This window comes from Myodes glareolus, chromosome 7 (genome assembly GCF_982192425.1).
Source record: "Myodes glareolus chromosome 7, mMyoGla1.1, whole genome shotgun sequence".
Lineage (NCBI taxonomy): Eukaryota > Metazoa > Chordata > Mammalia > Rodentia > Cricetidae > Myodes > Myodes glareolus.
Window position 1 is genome coordinate 83,951,843 of NC_142032.1, and position 15,741 is coordinate 83,967,583.

A 15,741-nucleotide genomic window follows, 5' to 3' on the forward strand; every position below is an offset into this window, starting at 1 on the left:
CAAAGGATAGAAAGCTGTAGATTTCTTATCAGCTAATATGGTTTGATCAAGTAAGACCCCCTGAAGCAATGGCCCAGATGGTCCAACATTCATGACAGCTTCAGGACTGCTGGCTGAGATGGACCTATCACACAAGATAGTCCATGAAAGACCTGATTAACAGTTCCCCAATTATCAGGAAGTAGTCTAGAGAACAACACCCAAATTCCCTAAAGGATTGTTTATAAATGTTTGTTTTCTTTTAAAAGGGGTATGATATAGAAATGAAATTTATACATTGGTATGGACTTTGGTTTATTAATACAAACTTAAGGTCAATTTTGTTATATGTATATTTCTACTCTCGTTTAAGGTATTATGTGTTTGAGAAACTCATTTAAAAATGTAATGTATAATTAAAAATACAAATTACTAGATAGTCATCTATAATGTAGTCATGTTAGGTTTTCTAGATATACAGAGATATATTTCAGTTAGATAATCTTCAATACTTCAAAGACCTATAGAATATGGTATTTAAAATGTTTTAAGACCTTAGGACTTTTCATGACAATAAGACACATCTGTTCCTGGCAACACCAGTCTACTTCAAGAGAATGATGGGCATCAAAGAGGTTCCTTATGGAGTTTGTTAGCCATTTTCACAAGAAACTGTTCTTGCCTGAACTGCTTATTGGTATGCTGTGTGAACTGGACATGTAGGACCCACAGAAAAATGACTGGTGAACTTGTCTAAAGATGAGACAGTCCTTTGGAGTGCCTGCTTCGTGAAAGAGTCTGCCAGGCATTCTGCAGGACACAGAAGAAAGTGACTGACAAACTACCAATAGAGGTGAATCAGTCTTTCAGATTTCCTGCTTTATGGAAAAGTTTGCCTGATACTATGGGTCTGTAGGCTCAAGATGGATGCCCCCAAGGTTACAGAAGAATTTTGGGTGACTTTCCAGGCAGTGAGATGTCTCTGTCAATTCTAGAGTTTTGGAAGTTGCTTACAATGCACTTCCTGTTTTCTTAGGTAATATTATATCCCTCTGGGGTCTTTGATGAGTTGAAGACAGTTATAATTTTCCTTAGTTATGCTAAAAGAAGGATATGAAACTTTAGACTCATAAAGAAATATTATAGCTGTAAATCTTGCTTGATACATGTTTTTGTTATATGTAATGTTACTATGTTAAAGTTTAAACCTTCCTTTTTATTTAGATAGAAAAGAGGAGATGATGTGGGGTTACCTTCTGTATGCTGTGAATATGCTTTATTACCATTGGCTAATAAAGAAGCTGCATCAGCCTATGGCAAGGCAGAATATCATCAGGCTGAAAGAGATATAAATAGAGAGTAGGCAGAATCAAGGAGACACCATGTAGCTGCCAAAGAAAAGACATGAGCCACCAGCCAGAACCTTACTGGTAGGCTACAACCTTATGATGATTCACAGATTAATAGAAATGGGTTAATTAAGATGTAAGAGTTATCTAGAAATATGCATAAGCTATTGGCCAAACCGTGTTATAATTAATATAGTTTTTGTGTGGTTATTCAGGTCTGAACAGCCAGGAAACAAATAAACAGTCCTCGTCTACACCAAATTCATGGTGTTTTATTATTGTTACATGTACATGCACATACACACATATGCATATATTATGTCTATGTGTATGTATATATAATCTACCAAGCCTGTTTTGCTTTTGTTCAAATATAAGTGTCCAGTACTGACCACTTGGGATTGGACAACTGATCTATCAACTCTTCTTTCCATCTCTCAGTAGTTATTGACCACCTGTAGCTTTTTGTATAGGAATGGGACCATGTGTGATTTCCCCTGTTTACATTAGCATGACAACTCATTGTGCTAGTATTGTTCAGGTAACTGTGTCATTGAGGGTCATGGGTGCATTTTCCCTGTCATGTCCAGGAGCCATGAACAGCTGATTACCTGGGCCTTCAGCTCTAGACAACCTTTCTGCTCCCTTTCCCTCAATATTTCCTGAGTCTTACATGTAAGGGTTGTGCTACAGGTATATCAGCTGGGGTTGGACACCTCTGAGTCATGTATTATTATGTATTTTGTTGTGGGATCCTGTACTAGTCTCCACATGTTGCAGAAAAAAAATCTTCTTTGGTGAGTGGTGAAAGCTACCCTTATCTGTGGTGTAAGGACACACATTTAGGCTACAGTTAGAAATTTTGTTTGTTTATGAAAATGGCAGTAGTAGGTTCTCCTATAGTGTTCATGGCCTCTCCAGCGTGGGTAGTTGGCTAGGTCTGTTTACTAGGCAAGAATCCCTGTTGTGCAGGCCATACATTCAACTAGACAACATTTGGTCACTACCAAAATAAAGGGCCACTACTACACCCTTGGAATATCTTGTCATGATGGCCATTGTTATGGTTCATATGATTTACATTTGGGAGGGCTATCTATTGCTTTCCTCTCTTGACAGCTTGCATAGCCCCTTCTGAAACTATGAGATCTAGTCTCCAAGGAGGGGACTGATGGGTCTGTTCCAGTTCATTGCCTTCAAATCTTGTGTCCAAAGTGTGTGGTATCTTCAACAAAAATATTATACTGAGTGAGGCAATCCAAACCCAGAAAGACAAATATGTATATATAACCTATAGTATCCATAGAAACCAGGATAGTAAAAAGGGATTAAAGGTTGGGAGAAATGCCAGAATGTGGAAGAGCCTGATGCAAGTGCTATGAAGGGGAGATTTGGAAAAAGAGAAGAAAGAATTTAAGTGTAAGGGAAGAGAGAGGCATGTGAGAAAAAACACTAAGGATGTTTGAGAAAAACATAGGGAATCATATTTTGTATTTGTCTAAAATTATATATATGATATATGTGTTTATATCACTTTATTTTAAGTAGTTATGTCATTTGGGGTAATAATGTTCTTCCACAAGAGCCATAGACTGTATAATGAAAAACCCAGGATCAGGTGTGAGCAATCTTCTCCAGCATTGTTGTCAGGGGGTCTAAGAGACATCTGAAACAACACAGGCCATTGCTGTTGCTCCTGGATTGAATCAAATAATCCATGTTTAATACAGCAATTGATGCAGTTGAGTTTCCAGCTGTCACCTTCTTTAGATTTTTGCGCCTGTGTTCTTGAGTCCTCTACGTCCACTGGTACCTTCTTTTGCATTGAATAAACATTTCTATCACAATATTTTTAGTCCTTTTATTTTTTTCCTCGCTATTGCTCATCTGCTTGTTTGTTTGTTTGTTTGTTTGTTTGAGATAGGGTTTACGTAGTCCTGGACGCCTTGAACTTGGTGTGTAGAGAGGATGACCTTGATCTGCTTATCTATCTGCCTCTGCCTCTTACACACTGGGATCACAGTCACACACCCTCACTTTCGGCTGTCAATAGGTTTTGTTCATTTTTGTAGTTGTTTTGGAGCTTTTTAAGTTTTATAGTAATTTAATTCCAGAGAACTGACTGATTGTGACCTCTGCATATCTCTCCCCCACTTCCTTCTGATACTATTGATTATACATGGCATCTCTATATATTATTAGCTATGATGTAGTGGTATATTTTTATTAAGAAAACAGTAGAAATATATTAGTAGAGCTTGTTACATGTCCCCATTTCTTTAACACTTGTGATAGTTTGAATAGGAATGACTCCCATAGGCTCATAGATTTGAATGCTTGGTCACCCAAGACTAGCACTATTAGGAAGTGTGGCCTTATTAGAGTAGATATGGCCTTGTTGGAGGAAGTGTGTCACTGACAGTGGGCTTTAGGGTTTCAAATGCTCAAACCAGGCCCAGTGCCTCTTTCTGTCTTCCTGCTGCCTGCTGGTCCAGACATAGAACTCTTGGCTTTTTCTCCAGCATGGCTGCCTGTGTGCCATTGTGCTTTCTATTATGACTAATGGACTAAACCTCTGAACCTGTAAGGCAGCCACAATTAAATGCTTTCCTTTATGAGAGTTTCCATGGCCATGGTGTCTTCATCTCAACAGAAACCTTAACTAAGACAGAAGATGGTACCAGGGACTGGAGTATTGCTGTGATGGAGATGGTCATGCTTTTGTTTAGAGGAATGCAGACTTTGGAACTTTGGTTAGGAAAGCAGTGGAATGCTTTAAGTGGAGCCTAACAGGCCATACTAATAGGGACATGGGAGACTGTGGTGCTGAGGATGATTTGAACTATGGGGGCCTGGAATAAGAGGTTTCAGAAGAGAAGAATATTAGTATGTCACCTAGAGAATGGTCTTGTAATATTTTGGTGAAGAGTGGGGCTTCTTTCTACCCTTGTCCAAAAAATCTGCTTGAGACTAAATTAATAGTTTTGGACTAATTTCATTGGCAGAGCCTAGTATTGACAGCCTAGTATTGACTTTGTCTGTGATTACTAGTGTGCACTCTTATGAAGATCTTTAATGAAAAGGAGCAAGTTGAGCAAGGAAAAATACAAAGAGTACAGTTCAAGGAGCAAAGGGACACCAGGAAGTGGGATGAAGCTAAATCCTGTGTTGAAGGAGATAAGCAGATTAAAGGAAAATCTGTTGTTAGATGGAATAAAGGGAGTGATGACCTTCGGGCAAGATCCCACCCAGCTAGGTTTCCAACTTGTGAAAAGGAATGAAAGTAAAATGTAGGGCCCTCTATGGTGGCGCACAGCTTTAATCCCAGCACTCCAGAGGCAGAGGCAAGCAGATCTCTAAGTTTGAAGCCAGCCAGGTCTACAAACCCAGTTTCAGGACAGCCAAGCTTAAGCAGAAAGCTGGTGAATATGTAATTAAATGAGAGGGCCATGTTCTAGTCCCAGAAAACAGCAGAACTTGGCAGCATTGGCCACATGTTCTGACTTTAGAATCAAGGATAGAAGAAATGGACTCTTCCTCTACAACTAAGGGAAGCCACTATGTCCAGACGTATGCTAGGGGTGCCCCCGCATGGAGGCTTAAAGAGGCCATTGTGTGAAGCTGTGAAGATGAAGCCTGGATTGCCTTGGAAACCTTAAGATGCTGGAGATGCCAGAGCCATGGGATACCTGTGGATTCTGCTAACAGGGAGTAGACTCAGCCAAAGAGAAAGAAGTGTGTTGTAGGCAACAAAACTGAAAAGAGCCCAGTTGTTTTGTTGTTGTTGTTGTTTTTCTTGCTTTGGTCCAGTATTACCTCACTCACTAGCTTCCCTTTGGAATGGCAATGTATATCTTGTGCCATTGCATGTTGGAATTATATGACCTGCTTCTTTGTTTTGATTTTACAGGGGGTTACAGTTAAGAGATTGCATGAATCTCAGAAGAGACTTTGAACTTTTAAACAGTGTAGGACTGTAATAGGCTATTGAGACTTTTGAAGATGGACTGAGTGCATTTTTGAATTACGACTACAAGCCTATGGGGGCCAGGGAGTGAAATGTGGTTTGAACAGGAATGGCTTCCATAGGCTCATAGATTTGAATGCTTGGTCACTAGGGAGTGGCACTATTAGGAGGTGTGGCCTTGTTGGAGTATGTGTGGCTTTGTTTTAGGTCTAAAATGTTCAGGCTAGGCTCAATCCAATCTCCCCCCTCCCACCACCTGCTGTCTTCAGATCCAGATGTAGAACTCTTGGCTCCTTCTCCAGCTCCATGAACCTGTGCACTGCCATACTTTCTGCCATGAGGATAATGGACTAAACCTGTGAACCTGTAAGGCAGGCCCAGTTAAATGTTTCCTTTACAATAGTTGCCCGGGTCATGGTGCCTCCTCACAGCAACAGAAACCCTAACTAAAATAACACCACCCTTTTCAATTCCCCGTTTCTTACAATTCATTACCACGGTGGTAACAGTGATGATGGAGTGTGTGCATGTACATTTCTACCTGGGTTTACTTAGATTTAGCCTGAGAACATCTCAGTACTTCTGGGAATGCCGTCTTCTTGAAATGAATTCACCTGGGAATGTCAATCAATGTTTTGCTCACCTGGGAATGTCATTCCTTCATGCTCATTTCTGTATTTTTTCATTCGGCTAAATGTGTTGCCTCACTCACATCTGGCCTGTATTGTGTCTGATAAAAAATCACCTCTTAGCTTCCCAGGGGCTGTGATGAGTGATAGTCTTGGTGTGTTCAACATCTTCTCTATCTTTGTTTTTCAGGATTTACTGGAACATGCGGGGTATAGACTTCAGTTTGATTTATTGAAGATTTGTTGATTTCTTGAATAAGCCATTTGATATTTTCAATGAATCTGGCCAATTTTCAACTTTTATTTCTAGACTACTTTTCTCCTACTTTCTCCCTTTCTTCCCCCTCTGACACTGATCATACACATACATTTAGTGCACACAAAGGTGCCTGTGTTTCTCTGATGCTGTTCATCTTTCTTTTTGTGTTAGTCATGTTGTATCTATCAATCTTTCTTCAAATTCACCGACTCTTTCTTCTGGCAGTTCACATTGTTAATCTTTAATAATGCACTTTTTACTCGGGTTTCTGCCCTTCTTCTAGAAGTCACACTTGGCTCCTCCTCCTTCGCTTCCTCTCTCCTGCTCCTCTCCTGGTCCCCTTCTTCTTCTGGTTTTCCTCCCTCTGTTCTTTCTCCTCCTCCCCCTCTCCCTCCTACTGGTCTTCCTCCTCCTTTTTTTCTTCTTTAAGATTCCTAGGTCTGGGTAAATGGGTCAGTTAGTAAGGCGCTTGCATGCTTGCTGTACAAGCGTGAAGCCCTGAGTTTGGATTCCTAGTACTCACATGAAATCCAGGTATGGCAGTATAACCTATAACTTCAGCACCGAAGGGCAGTGAAGGGTAGAATAGGAATAGGGGCTGAGGCAGGAACAAAGTCATCCCTGAGGCTCCCAGAGCAGCCATAATAGTCGGAAGTATAAGCTCTGGTTTCAGTGAGAAACCGCCTCAAAATATATAAACAAATAAAGAGGCAAAGTGAATCAGGATGTTGGTTTCTAGCTACCGCACACAAATACACACACTGTAATGACTTTAAATACTGATGGCCTTAATCCTTACCAGGCTATTGTCTGTTTGTATATTTAATTTCTGATTTAGCTGGAGGATTCCATTAAATTTCCTTTATTCTGCAATGTGGAGTGTTGGGTGTCATTCTGTAAAGTAGTAGCTATTTGTGGTTTTCATCTGGCTTTCTTGGGCTGTCTCTTTCTTTTCTCAGTTAAGTTTTCGTGGTCCACTGGGGATTATGCCTGATAGTTAGGCTCAGTTAGTTATGGATTGATCTTCTGGCCTTTGCCACAGTAACCTGGGGATTGCTCTGCCTGGCAGTCTCATGGAGGCGGCAATATGTTTAAAGTAAGTCTTCAAGGTTTGTTTTGACCCTAGCAGAACTCCTGCCAGTGATCTTGATTTTTTGTTCTCAATGGTTTGGTCTTTTGCTGTTTTTCCAGCTGTGTCAGAGTCACTGGGGCACTCAAGATGGGGTTGGTCTAGTGAACTAGAAGTTGAGTATTGTTTTTATTTAATATTGTATAGATTCAGAAGGAAAATGTATATAAAAAATGTTTAGGTTATTTCTTCTGTGTCCCGATGGTTTGACCATGTTTGGTACTCTTGAGTTGTTAAAAACCCAAGTTTCAGTTTAGAATTACTTTCTTCATGCCTGAACATTTCTCATTCCTTAGCTCTTACTCCTTTGCCTGAGCAGCCTGGGATCTGATGTACCAGGTCATGGGGGGCTGTAAACAATGTGTGCTTAGCCGTTGTCGGGCTGCAGCTTTCCACAAATGTGAACTGGAGCCTGGAGATTAAGTCCTCAGCATCCCTATTGCTGCCCTGTCTGCTGGCTCCATCCCTGGCTGGAAGAGCGGCGCTGGAGTCTCTAAGCGCAAATGTGTCTGCCGTCTTTCAGATCTTTCTGTTTGAGCTTTGAGGATTCCGGTGCTCTGTTCCAGACACATCCACGCTAAGAAACATCTGTCTTCTTCATGCTCTTTTAGTCACTATGTAATGTCTCCCCCCAGAACACCAACTTTTAAATGTTTGTATTATTTACAAACATGGAAACAAAGTGGACTACTATACCGTATCATGTGAGTTTCATTGCTTTATCCCCGGTGTCTGGGTAAGGACACCTTCTCGACAGAGCTGAACACCTACCCGAGAGGATGGAAAGAGTGGTGGACTTTCCTGCTCCATTGTGACCTAGAAGAACAGTGATCTGTCCCTCGTACACGTTCAAAGTCAAGTCCTCAATAGCTATCTTGGTGGAGTTACCCTCTTGGAATACCTGTTGGGGGAAGCCCATACATGTTAACTATGCAGCCTTCATAAGCAGTGTAGAAGAACAAGTAAACACAGCAGCTCTATATAAAAATAAGACTATACATTAATCTTATGGGGAAATAGAGTGTAATAAGGAGGAATGACAGAGAGGGAAAATCTATTTGAAGATACAATGTGAGTTTTAGAATTTCACAATAGGTGTTCAATATTTACACAAACAACCCCATCCATTTCTTTGGAATTTTAATTACTACTCTGAAGCTGGCAATGCCACAATCTTAGTCGGTCTTTATTTTGGGGACAGAGGAAATGGCTCAGTGGGCAAAAGCACTTGCTGTACAAGGATAATGATCTGAGTTCAAATCCTCCGAACCCACATAAAGCCAGACACATCCTTGATAACAATTCTCTAACAGGGACATGGGAGGCAGAAACAGGAGAATACTTGGAAACTAGTATTATCTGTCACATTATCTGTCATACACAGTCAAAAATCAACAGAGACCCTGTCTCAAAGAAGGTATGGGGCTAGGACTGACATACACAGCTGTCTTCTGACCTCTACATGTGAGCCATGGCATGCGATGATATTCACATGAGCATCCATGTGTGTGTGTGCATGTGCGCACACACGAGAGAGAGAGAGAGAGAGAGAGAGAGAGAGAGAGAGAGAGAGTCTTTGAAGAAAGGCCAGATGGAAACCACCATGGATGTTCATCATAATGCCTTTCACACAGGTGAGCAGTGTTTCTGTTCAGAGGGCAAACAGCCAGGAAGAGCATCATTTCTGGTCTAGCAACAAGTAGAAGCTAAATCATTTCCAAAACCACAATTTCTCTTCAGATTCACCAGCAAGGTGAAACCAGCCTGAAGTCTAAGGAATGATAGAGACTCTCGGGAAAGATGGCTCAGATGTGCAGGGATATGGACGCCGTGCAAACCTTTAACGAGATTTTGGTTAGTTTTGAAAACAACAGCTGAGTTTACAAACCACTCAAGGAACACAGAACTGGACAGCCCGGGAATCAAGCCCTGCATGCAGAATTAAAGCAGCCATTCTGGTACATCCCACTGATCATGAGGACAGACAGTGCTCTGTGTGGCAGAAACCAGAATGCTGTGGCAGGTTTCACCAAATGGTGGGAGGATTTCTCCCAAGCAGTCTCCCTAGACAGAAGATTTAGGCTAAGTAAAGTGTCTTAAGTTCTTGTATTCAGAGTAGAGCTCCGGACTGCTTAATCAGCGAACCAAGCAAACAGACTCTGGATTGTCCTATAGTCGCTGTAATGTCTGTGAGTTGGCCCGCTAACATCTATTTCTTCCAGCCACTGAATCTCACCCACATATCGAAAGACTGTGCAAATCTCTCCAGTACCAATTCCAAGCTGTAGATGGCGATGTAGAGCCAAGCTGGAGGCCAGCTGATCTATCACGCCTCCACTTCAAGCAGCCACTGATACAAGTCCTGGAGAGTTGCACCTAGCCTGGGCTGAAGAGGTTTTTTCAACAGAGATGACCGTTGGGTAGGGCAGTCAGCAGTCAGTGTCCACAATGCCAGGTTTCCAGAGAGGCTTCCATAAACAATCTGATGAACTTCTCCCCACTTGATTTTTAATTTGTTACATCATTATTAGTTTTTATTTCTCCAACGACACTAATGTGGATTATAATTAATTTATTTGTTTAATTGCTAAGATGCTTTCACTTACACTAGAATGCAAGCTCCTTGAGAGTGTGGACTTTTTCTGAGTTTTTACTGCTGGAGCTCCAGGAGCAAGAATGAATAAAAAATTGAACGAATGAATAGGATACAATCCAAGTCCTTTAATTTTTCTGAATATTGTCATGATCCTGGATATGCAAGTGCAGGAGAGGTATGGAAAGGATGGAGTGTTCTATGGGTGCATTAGAGAACATTCTTGGGGGCAAAAGGCAGGAAAGTAAAGAAAACTGTGGGAGGCTGCGGTAAGTGCAGTTGGGGAAATGGTCGCAGCCTGTGTGCTCCTTGAGTCAATGGCCTCTGGATTTACCTAGAGCACAGGTTATTAACACTCACAAAAAAGTTTATTAAAATGTTTGGAGTGCTGGAGAAGACTGGGGAAAAAAACTGAATTTTGCACCTAGGTTGATAAAAGCAAAATATAGACTTCTTGCAATATTAGGAAGCTGGGGAAGGTTTATAGGAAAATAAACACTCTCCACCCTCCTGAGTATCTTCAGACTATAGAGTTAGGAGTTCAGACCTCAAGCTTAGGCAGACCCTTGAGAGAGAAGGAAATCCCACATAACATGAATCTTCTGAGCTGCCCGTCTAAAGAAAACCCACCAAGACTGACAGATCCAAGGGTCACCTTCCCCCTCCCACAATACCACCCAAGCAAAAGAGATCACAAGTAGATGAATGGAAAACACTAGCAAACAGAAATTAATGTCTATCCATTCAAGTCACAAACCTCCATTAGCTACACTTTAAAATGGCAGTGTTATGCCCAGATCCCTGAAGTTCCCCCAAAATCCAACAAGGAGACCAAGTCCCATATGTAAAAAGCAAAGCGCCTTTATTTTATACAAGTTTGCAAACTCGGTCTCTTCATGTGTCCAACATATTGAAATAATCGGAGAGCCTGGAGCTCAATTAGAATTGGGTTTTTATAATAGTAAAGGTGGGGTGAGGGATTTCTAAGGTTCAGGACCCCTGATTGGCTGACATTTGTCTAGGGGTGTCCTGGAGAATGTGCTGGCAGGTGATCCTATCTACAACTGTTGGAACGTTAGGCATTTCCTTTGGATGGTCTGTTCTTGGGTGGTGCCTGGGTAATCTCAGTCTGTGGTTCTTCCTGCAACCAGGTATTGCTGCAGGGTAAACTACTGAGACTCAGGCCTCCATTAAACTTATCGATTGCTGAGTCCTACACTAGCTTATCATGGCTGACTCCTACAGAAGCACAGACAGACTACGTGACACAGGCCAAAGGGAATCTGACTATCTTCTAGTGGGAAGATCAACTATTAAGTATTGTACAGATAACATTTTTATCTTTCTTTGGAGAAGTAAACACAATGGCTTTGACCTTTGACCTTTGATTAGTATTTGGGTATTTCTTACACTGAAGGTTCACTGTGAGTATTGTCAAGTTCCAGCTTCGTTGGGAAGGGAGGCCGTGGAAGAATACCTTGTGCAGGTGTTTGATCTGGATGCCTGCCATCAGATCAACTGGTTCCGCTTCAAAATACTTGCTTTGAATTGTCTCATGAAGTTGGGTGATTTCAGGCTTCATTTGAGGTGTTTCTCCAAACCAGTAAGAGCGCTAAGAAGGAACAGAACTGATGTAACTGGTGGCATAGAAAGGGGAGCACTAGAAAATCTGTTAACCCACCAGCGTTTACACTGAAGTGGGGTGCAGACAGTTCTCAAGAGCAGATTTCAGAGCAAGCTAGCTGTAGACTCCCCACGTCCTCCTCCAGGGTCTAGCCTGGTAAGCAACAGATTCTTATTTTTTTCTTAGCCCACCAGAGTTATCCTGGGTCCATATCAAGTGCTCAGTCCTAGTCTGGTCAAGCATACCTGTGCAGCATGGGACCTCAAGACCCTCCACGGGGTCTCACATTCCATACCACTGCTAGTCCAACACCTCCTGGCTGTAGCCACTTTCTTGGCTTCTGCCAGAGCCTAGCCTGGAAAGTACCCATGGTGTCCTCATCCACACCTTTTCCTCAACCCCACAAGATTTAGCCGGCTTCTCGCACCTGTGCACCAGCCTAGTCTGGCCTTCCATTGCCTCGCTGCAAAGGGGTTTAGGCTTAAGTCAGAATCTTCCCCGTCTAGCCACAAAACCACAGGACTCTCTCACATGATATCTGACCTTTCCACTCAGACCCACCTACCCCCACAGTCTGGCTTGGAGCAGGAAACACAACACAAATGCCAGGGCTGTCCCCTCTGTCCACCTGACTTAATTTCAGTACATTCCCAACCTCTAGTCCAACCCACTCCCACATTCTCTCATCTTCCCCAGCCTGTTGTGTCCACAACAAATGCAGAACTAAAAGGAAAACTTTGCAAGTAGAGTGAGTCAGCAGAAGGCAGAACATCAGGTCTCAGAGATAAAATAGGGGATCAAGAGAAGATGAGCAAGGAACAAGAAATTTTAACAAAGGAAAATATGGAAAGAAACACTTGGAGAATGTGAGACACCATGCAAAGGCTAAAGCTACACATCATAGGGATAGATGGAGGAGAAGAATTTCAAGTCCATGGCATAGAGACCAAATCCTTTAGAAGAATATAGAAAACTTCCCCCAAACTAAGGAAAGACACACCCATACAGATACAAGAAGCACACAGAACACCAAATAGACAAGAAAAGAAAATCCCCATGATATATCATAGTTAAAACATTGAGTACATATAACAAGGAAAACTTTTGGAAGTTGCAAAAAAAAAACCAGTCCAGTCACATATAAAGACATATATTAACACCAATCAATCAATATAAGGTGATTTTGATACCTCACTTTTTTCAATATAAAGGTCATCTGGACAAAAAATAAACAGAAAAACCAGATTAACTGACATTACACATCAAATGGACTTAACGGATATCTGTAGTTACTCTCTATTCAAACACCAAAGAATTCACATTCAACTCTGCAGCACATGGGAGCGTTCCAAAAACAGACCACATCCTGGAACACGAAACAAATCTTTTTAAATTCAAAATGATTGAAATTGTTCCTTGTATCCTATCTGACCACAATCCAATGAAACTTAAAATTGATGGCAAAAATCCTCTAGGCCATTAAACAACTCAAGGACATTAAACAACTCATTACCAAATGATGAATGGGAATCAATAGAAAGAACAGAAAAATTAAAAAGAAAACTTACGCAATTAAATTGAAATTAAGATCTATGGAATAAAGGTCAGCAAATGCGAGTGGAAAAGGGAATCCTCATTCACCGCTGGTGCAACTTCCAACTGCTGCAGCCCTGTGGAAACCAGTGTGGGAAATCCTCAAAAAGCTAAAAATACATCTTCCATATGATACAGCTATACCAATCCTTGGCATATGCCCAAAGACTCAAAGTCCTACTCTGAAGATACTTGCTTAGCCCTGGTCACAGTTGCTCTGTTCACAACAGGTAGGAAAGGGAAACAATCTAAATGATAGTGAAAATATTGTACGTGCACACCATAGGATATCATTCGGCTGTAATGAAGAATTAGGCCATGAACTCTGCAGACAAATGGATGAACTTAGGGAAGATCAGATGGAGTGAGGTAACCCAGACCCAAAGTCCCATGTTCTCTTTTGTCAGAAGCTCCTGGTTCCAAATCTCCAGATATAAACACATAACGTTGCCTGCAATAACTACAGAAACCAGTAAAGTAAAACAGAATCATTTTCAGCACAGGAGGTTTGTGGAGCAACAGAGAGAGGAATAGCAGGATACAAGTGATCTTATCAGGGAAATGGGAAAAGAGGGGGCTCTGTAGGGAGGGAGCTGGAGATAATACACAAGTGGGAGGAGCATAAAGGGGAAGAGTTGGATACAAATGATCCAATAGAACAAATGGGAAAAGGATGGGCACTTTATGGAAGGGGAGGGAAATAAATATAAAAGAAAAAGGGAGCTGGGTTAAATAATAATAAGGATGTCTGAAAGAATCATGAGTAATAAATTATTTACCAAAAAACAAAATCCATAATACACATAACTCCATATGTAAATATGCATGTATAGTTTTAGTGAGATTTTCTCATCTGGACTACTGGTTCTTTCTTCAAAAGTGAAAGATCACCCATAAAAAAAATCCCAATACCAGATATGAGAAATTGTCTTTTGGGTTGTTACCCAGGGCTGTCCAAGAGTCTCCCCAAACATACAGCTTATTGCTATTACCCTTGGATATCTCCCAGAGGTAGAAAGCAAATCCTTATTGCTGAAGACACCACACATTTCAGAAGCAGTGACCAGAGTTCCCTCAGCTGGGACTGATCTCTCTGCTCCCTCTGTGAGAACCAGCTTTCATGGTACCAGAAAGCACTATGCAAGTTTCCAGAGGAGGGAAATAATCTACAGTCCCACCCAGTTTATAAATCATACCAATGGCCAGCCTGGCATGATAACCCTAATGGTGTAGTAGTGGCATACATAACTTAGTGGTAACCAACAACTCTCTCGGACTTACGACTAACACAAGAAGGAGGAGACCACACCTTGTTCTGGAAACCTAGCTAGCTACTCAGTGTTAGTGAAGCCATGGTTATCAGAGGAGAATCTACAGCCACTGCTTTCCTAAAACAGCATAATTGCTAACAACAATCTATAAACATTTGCCTTTAAACCCACAGATATGTGTAGTCTGCACTCCTCATTAAAGAAATTTCTCTTTGCAACAGATGGAAAACATAACAGAAAAGCACAACTAATCAAATACCGAGTCGTGGAGCCCAGTCCCAATGGATACCTCTCATGCCAAACTGGAAAGGGAGGAGCTCATGCGTCCTCAGCCCTACACAAAGAACATTAGGCAACTGAGGAAAGTGGGGTACTGGAGAGTTGGTCTGCCCCAGGGAAAGCACACCAATTGGTTATCCAGTTTTAAGAGGTCAGCCCTGAAAATTTATATACAGGTAGCATTATATGGACTGAACAGGCTTTATTTAGGGATATATATACATATACATATATGTGTGTATACATATACACTTGCAATAACAATTAGTCTTTTTACAAAGAGATATGAATTTGGAGGAGAATAGAGAGAGGTACAAAGAAGGGTGTGGAAAGAGAAAAAGGACAGGAGAAACACAATTAAATTATAATCTTAAAAAAACCTGCCCCTGCAAAGTAATTATTTGAGGGGCGTAAAGTAACTCCTGCCAACTGACACCATAGAGAGAGAGTGCTATATCATTATCACATCTTCTCTGAGCAACATTTCATACTACTCCCTGGAGCTCTGACTGTAAGGAATCTAGACAAGAGAAGGCAGTGAGGATCCAGGTGTGGTTCAACTCCTCTGTGTTAGGGTTCAGAGTCTCAGTGTTGGTACCTTGTTTAAGAATGCATAGCCTTAGCTGGCAGTGGTGGCACACGCCTTTAATCCCAGCACTCGGGAGGCAGAGGCAGAGGCAGGCAGATCTCTGTGAATCCAAGGCATCCTGGTCTACAGAGCTAGTTCCAGGACAGGCTCCAAAGCTGCACAGAGAAACCCTGTGTCAACCCTCTCCCCTCCAAAAGGGGTGCACAGCCTTTTTGAAATACGTTCCTGCAAATGTGCAGACTCATCATTCACAATCTGTACACTTGTTTTTTTTCCAGTTCTTACCCATGGATTATGTTTCCTCACATAAAATTATAGATATCTGAAATAATTATTTAGGACTCCAAGATCTTACCTACATCGTGTATGTATGTATATATGAGGTCTCAGACTGTATTAGGAAAACAGTAGTGGATTAGTATGACAGGAACATAGATAAGAATGGCTCTTCCACCTACTCTACTGACTCAGTAATATTAT

At 41.5% G+C, this 15,741-nt stretch overlaps 1 protein-coding gene across 1 annotated transcript in view; it reads right to left on the reverse strand.

The window, feature by feature from the left end:
* LOC125417125 (phospholipid-transporting ATPase ABCA3-like) overlaps positions 1 to 15,741 on the reverse strand; it is a 69,608-nt gene that overhangs the window by 32,992 nt on the left and 20,875 nt on the right. Inside the window, exons 11-12 of the mRNA XM_087908513.1 lie at positions 11,383 to 11,517; positions 8,084 to 8,213 (exon numbers count right to left, since the gene is read on the reverse strand). Of these exons, the coding sequence (XP_087764639.1) occupies positions 8,084 to 8,213; positions 11,383 to 11,517 (265 nt within the window). The remainder of the gene's footprint in view (positions 1 to 8,083; positions 8,214 to 11,382; positions 11,518 to 15,741) is intronic.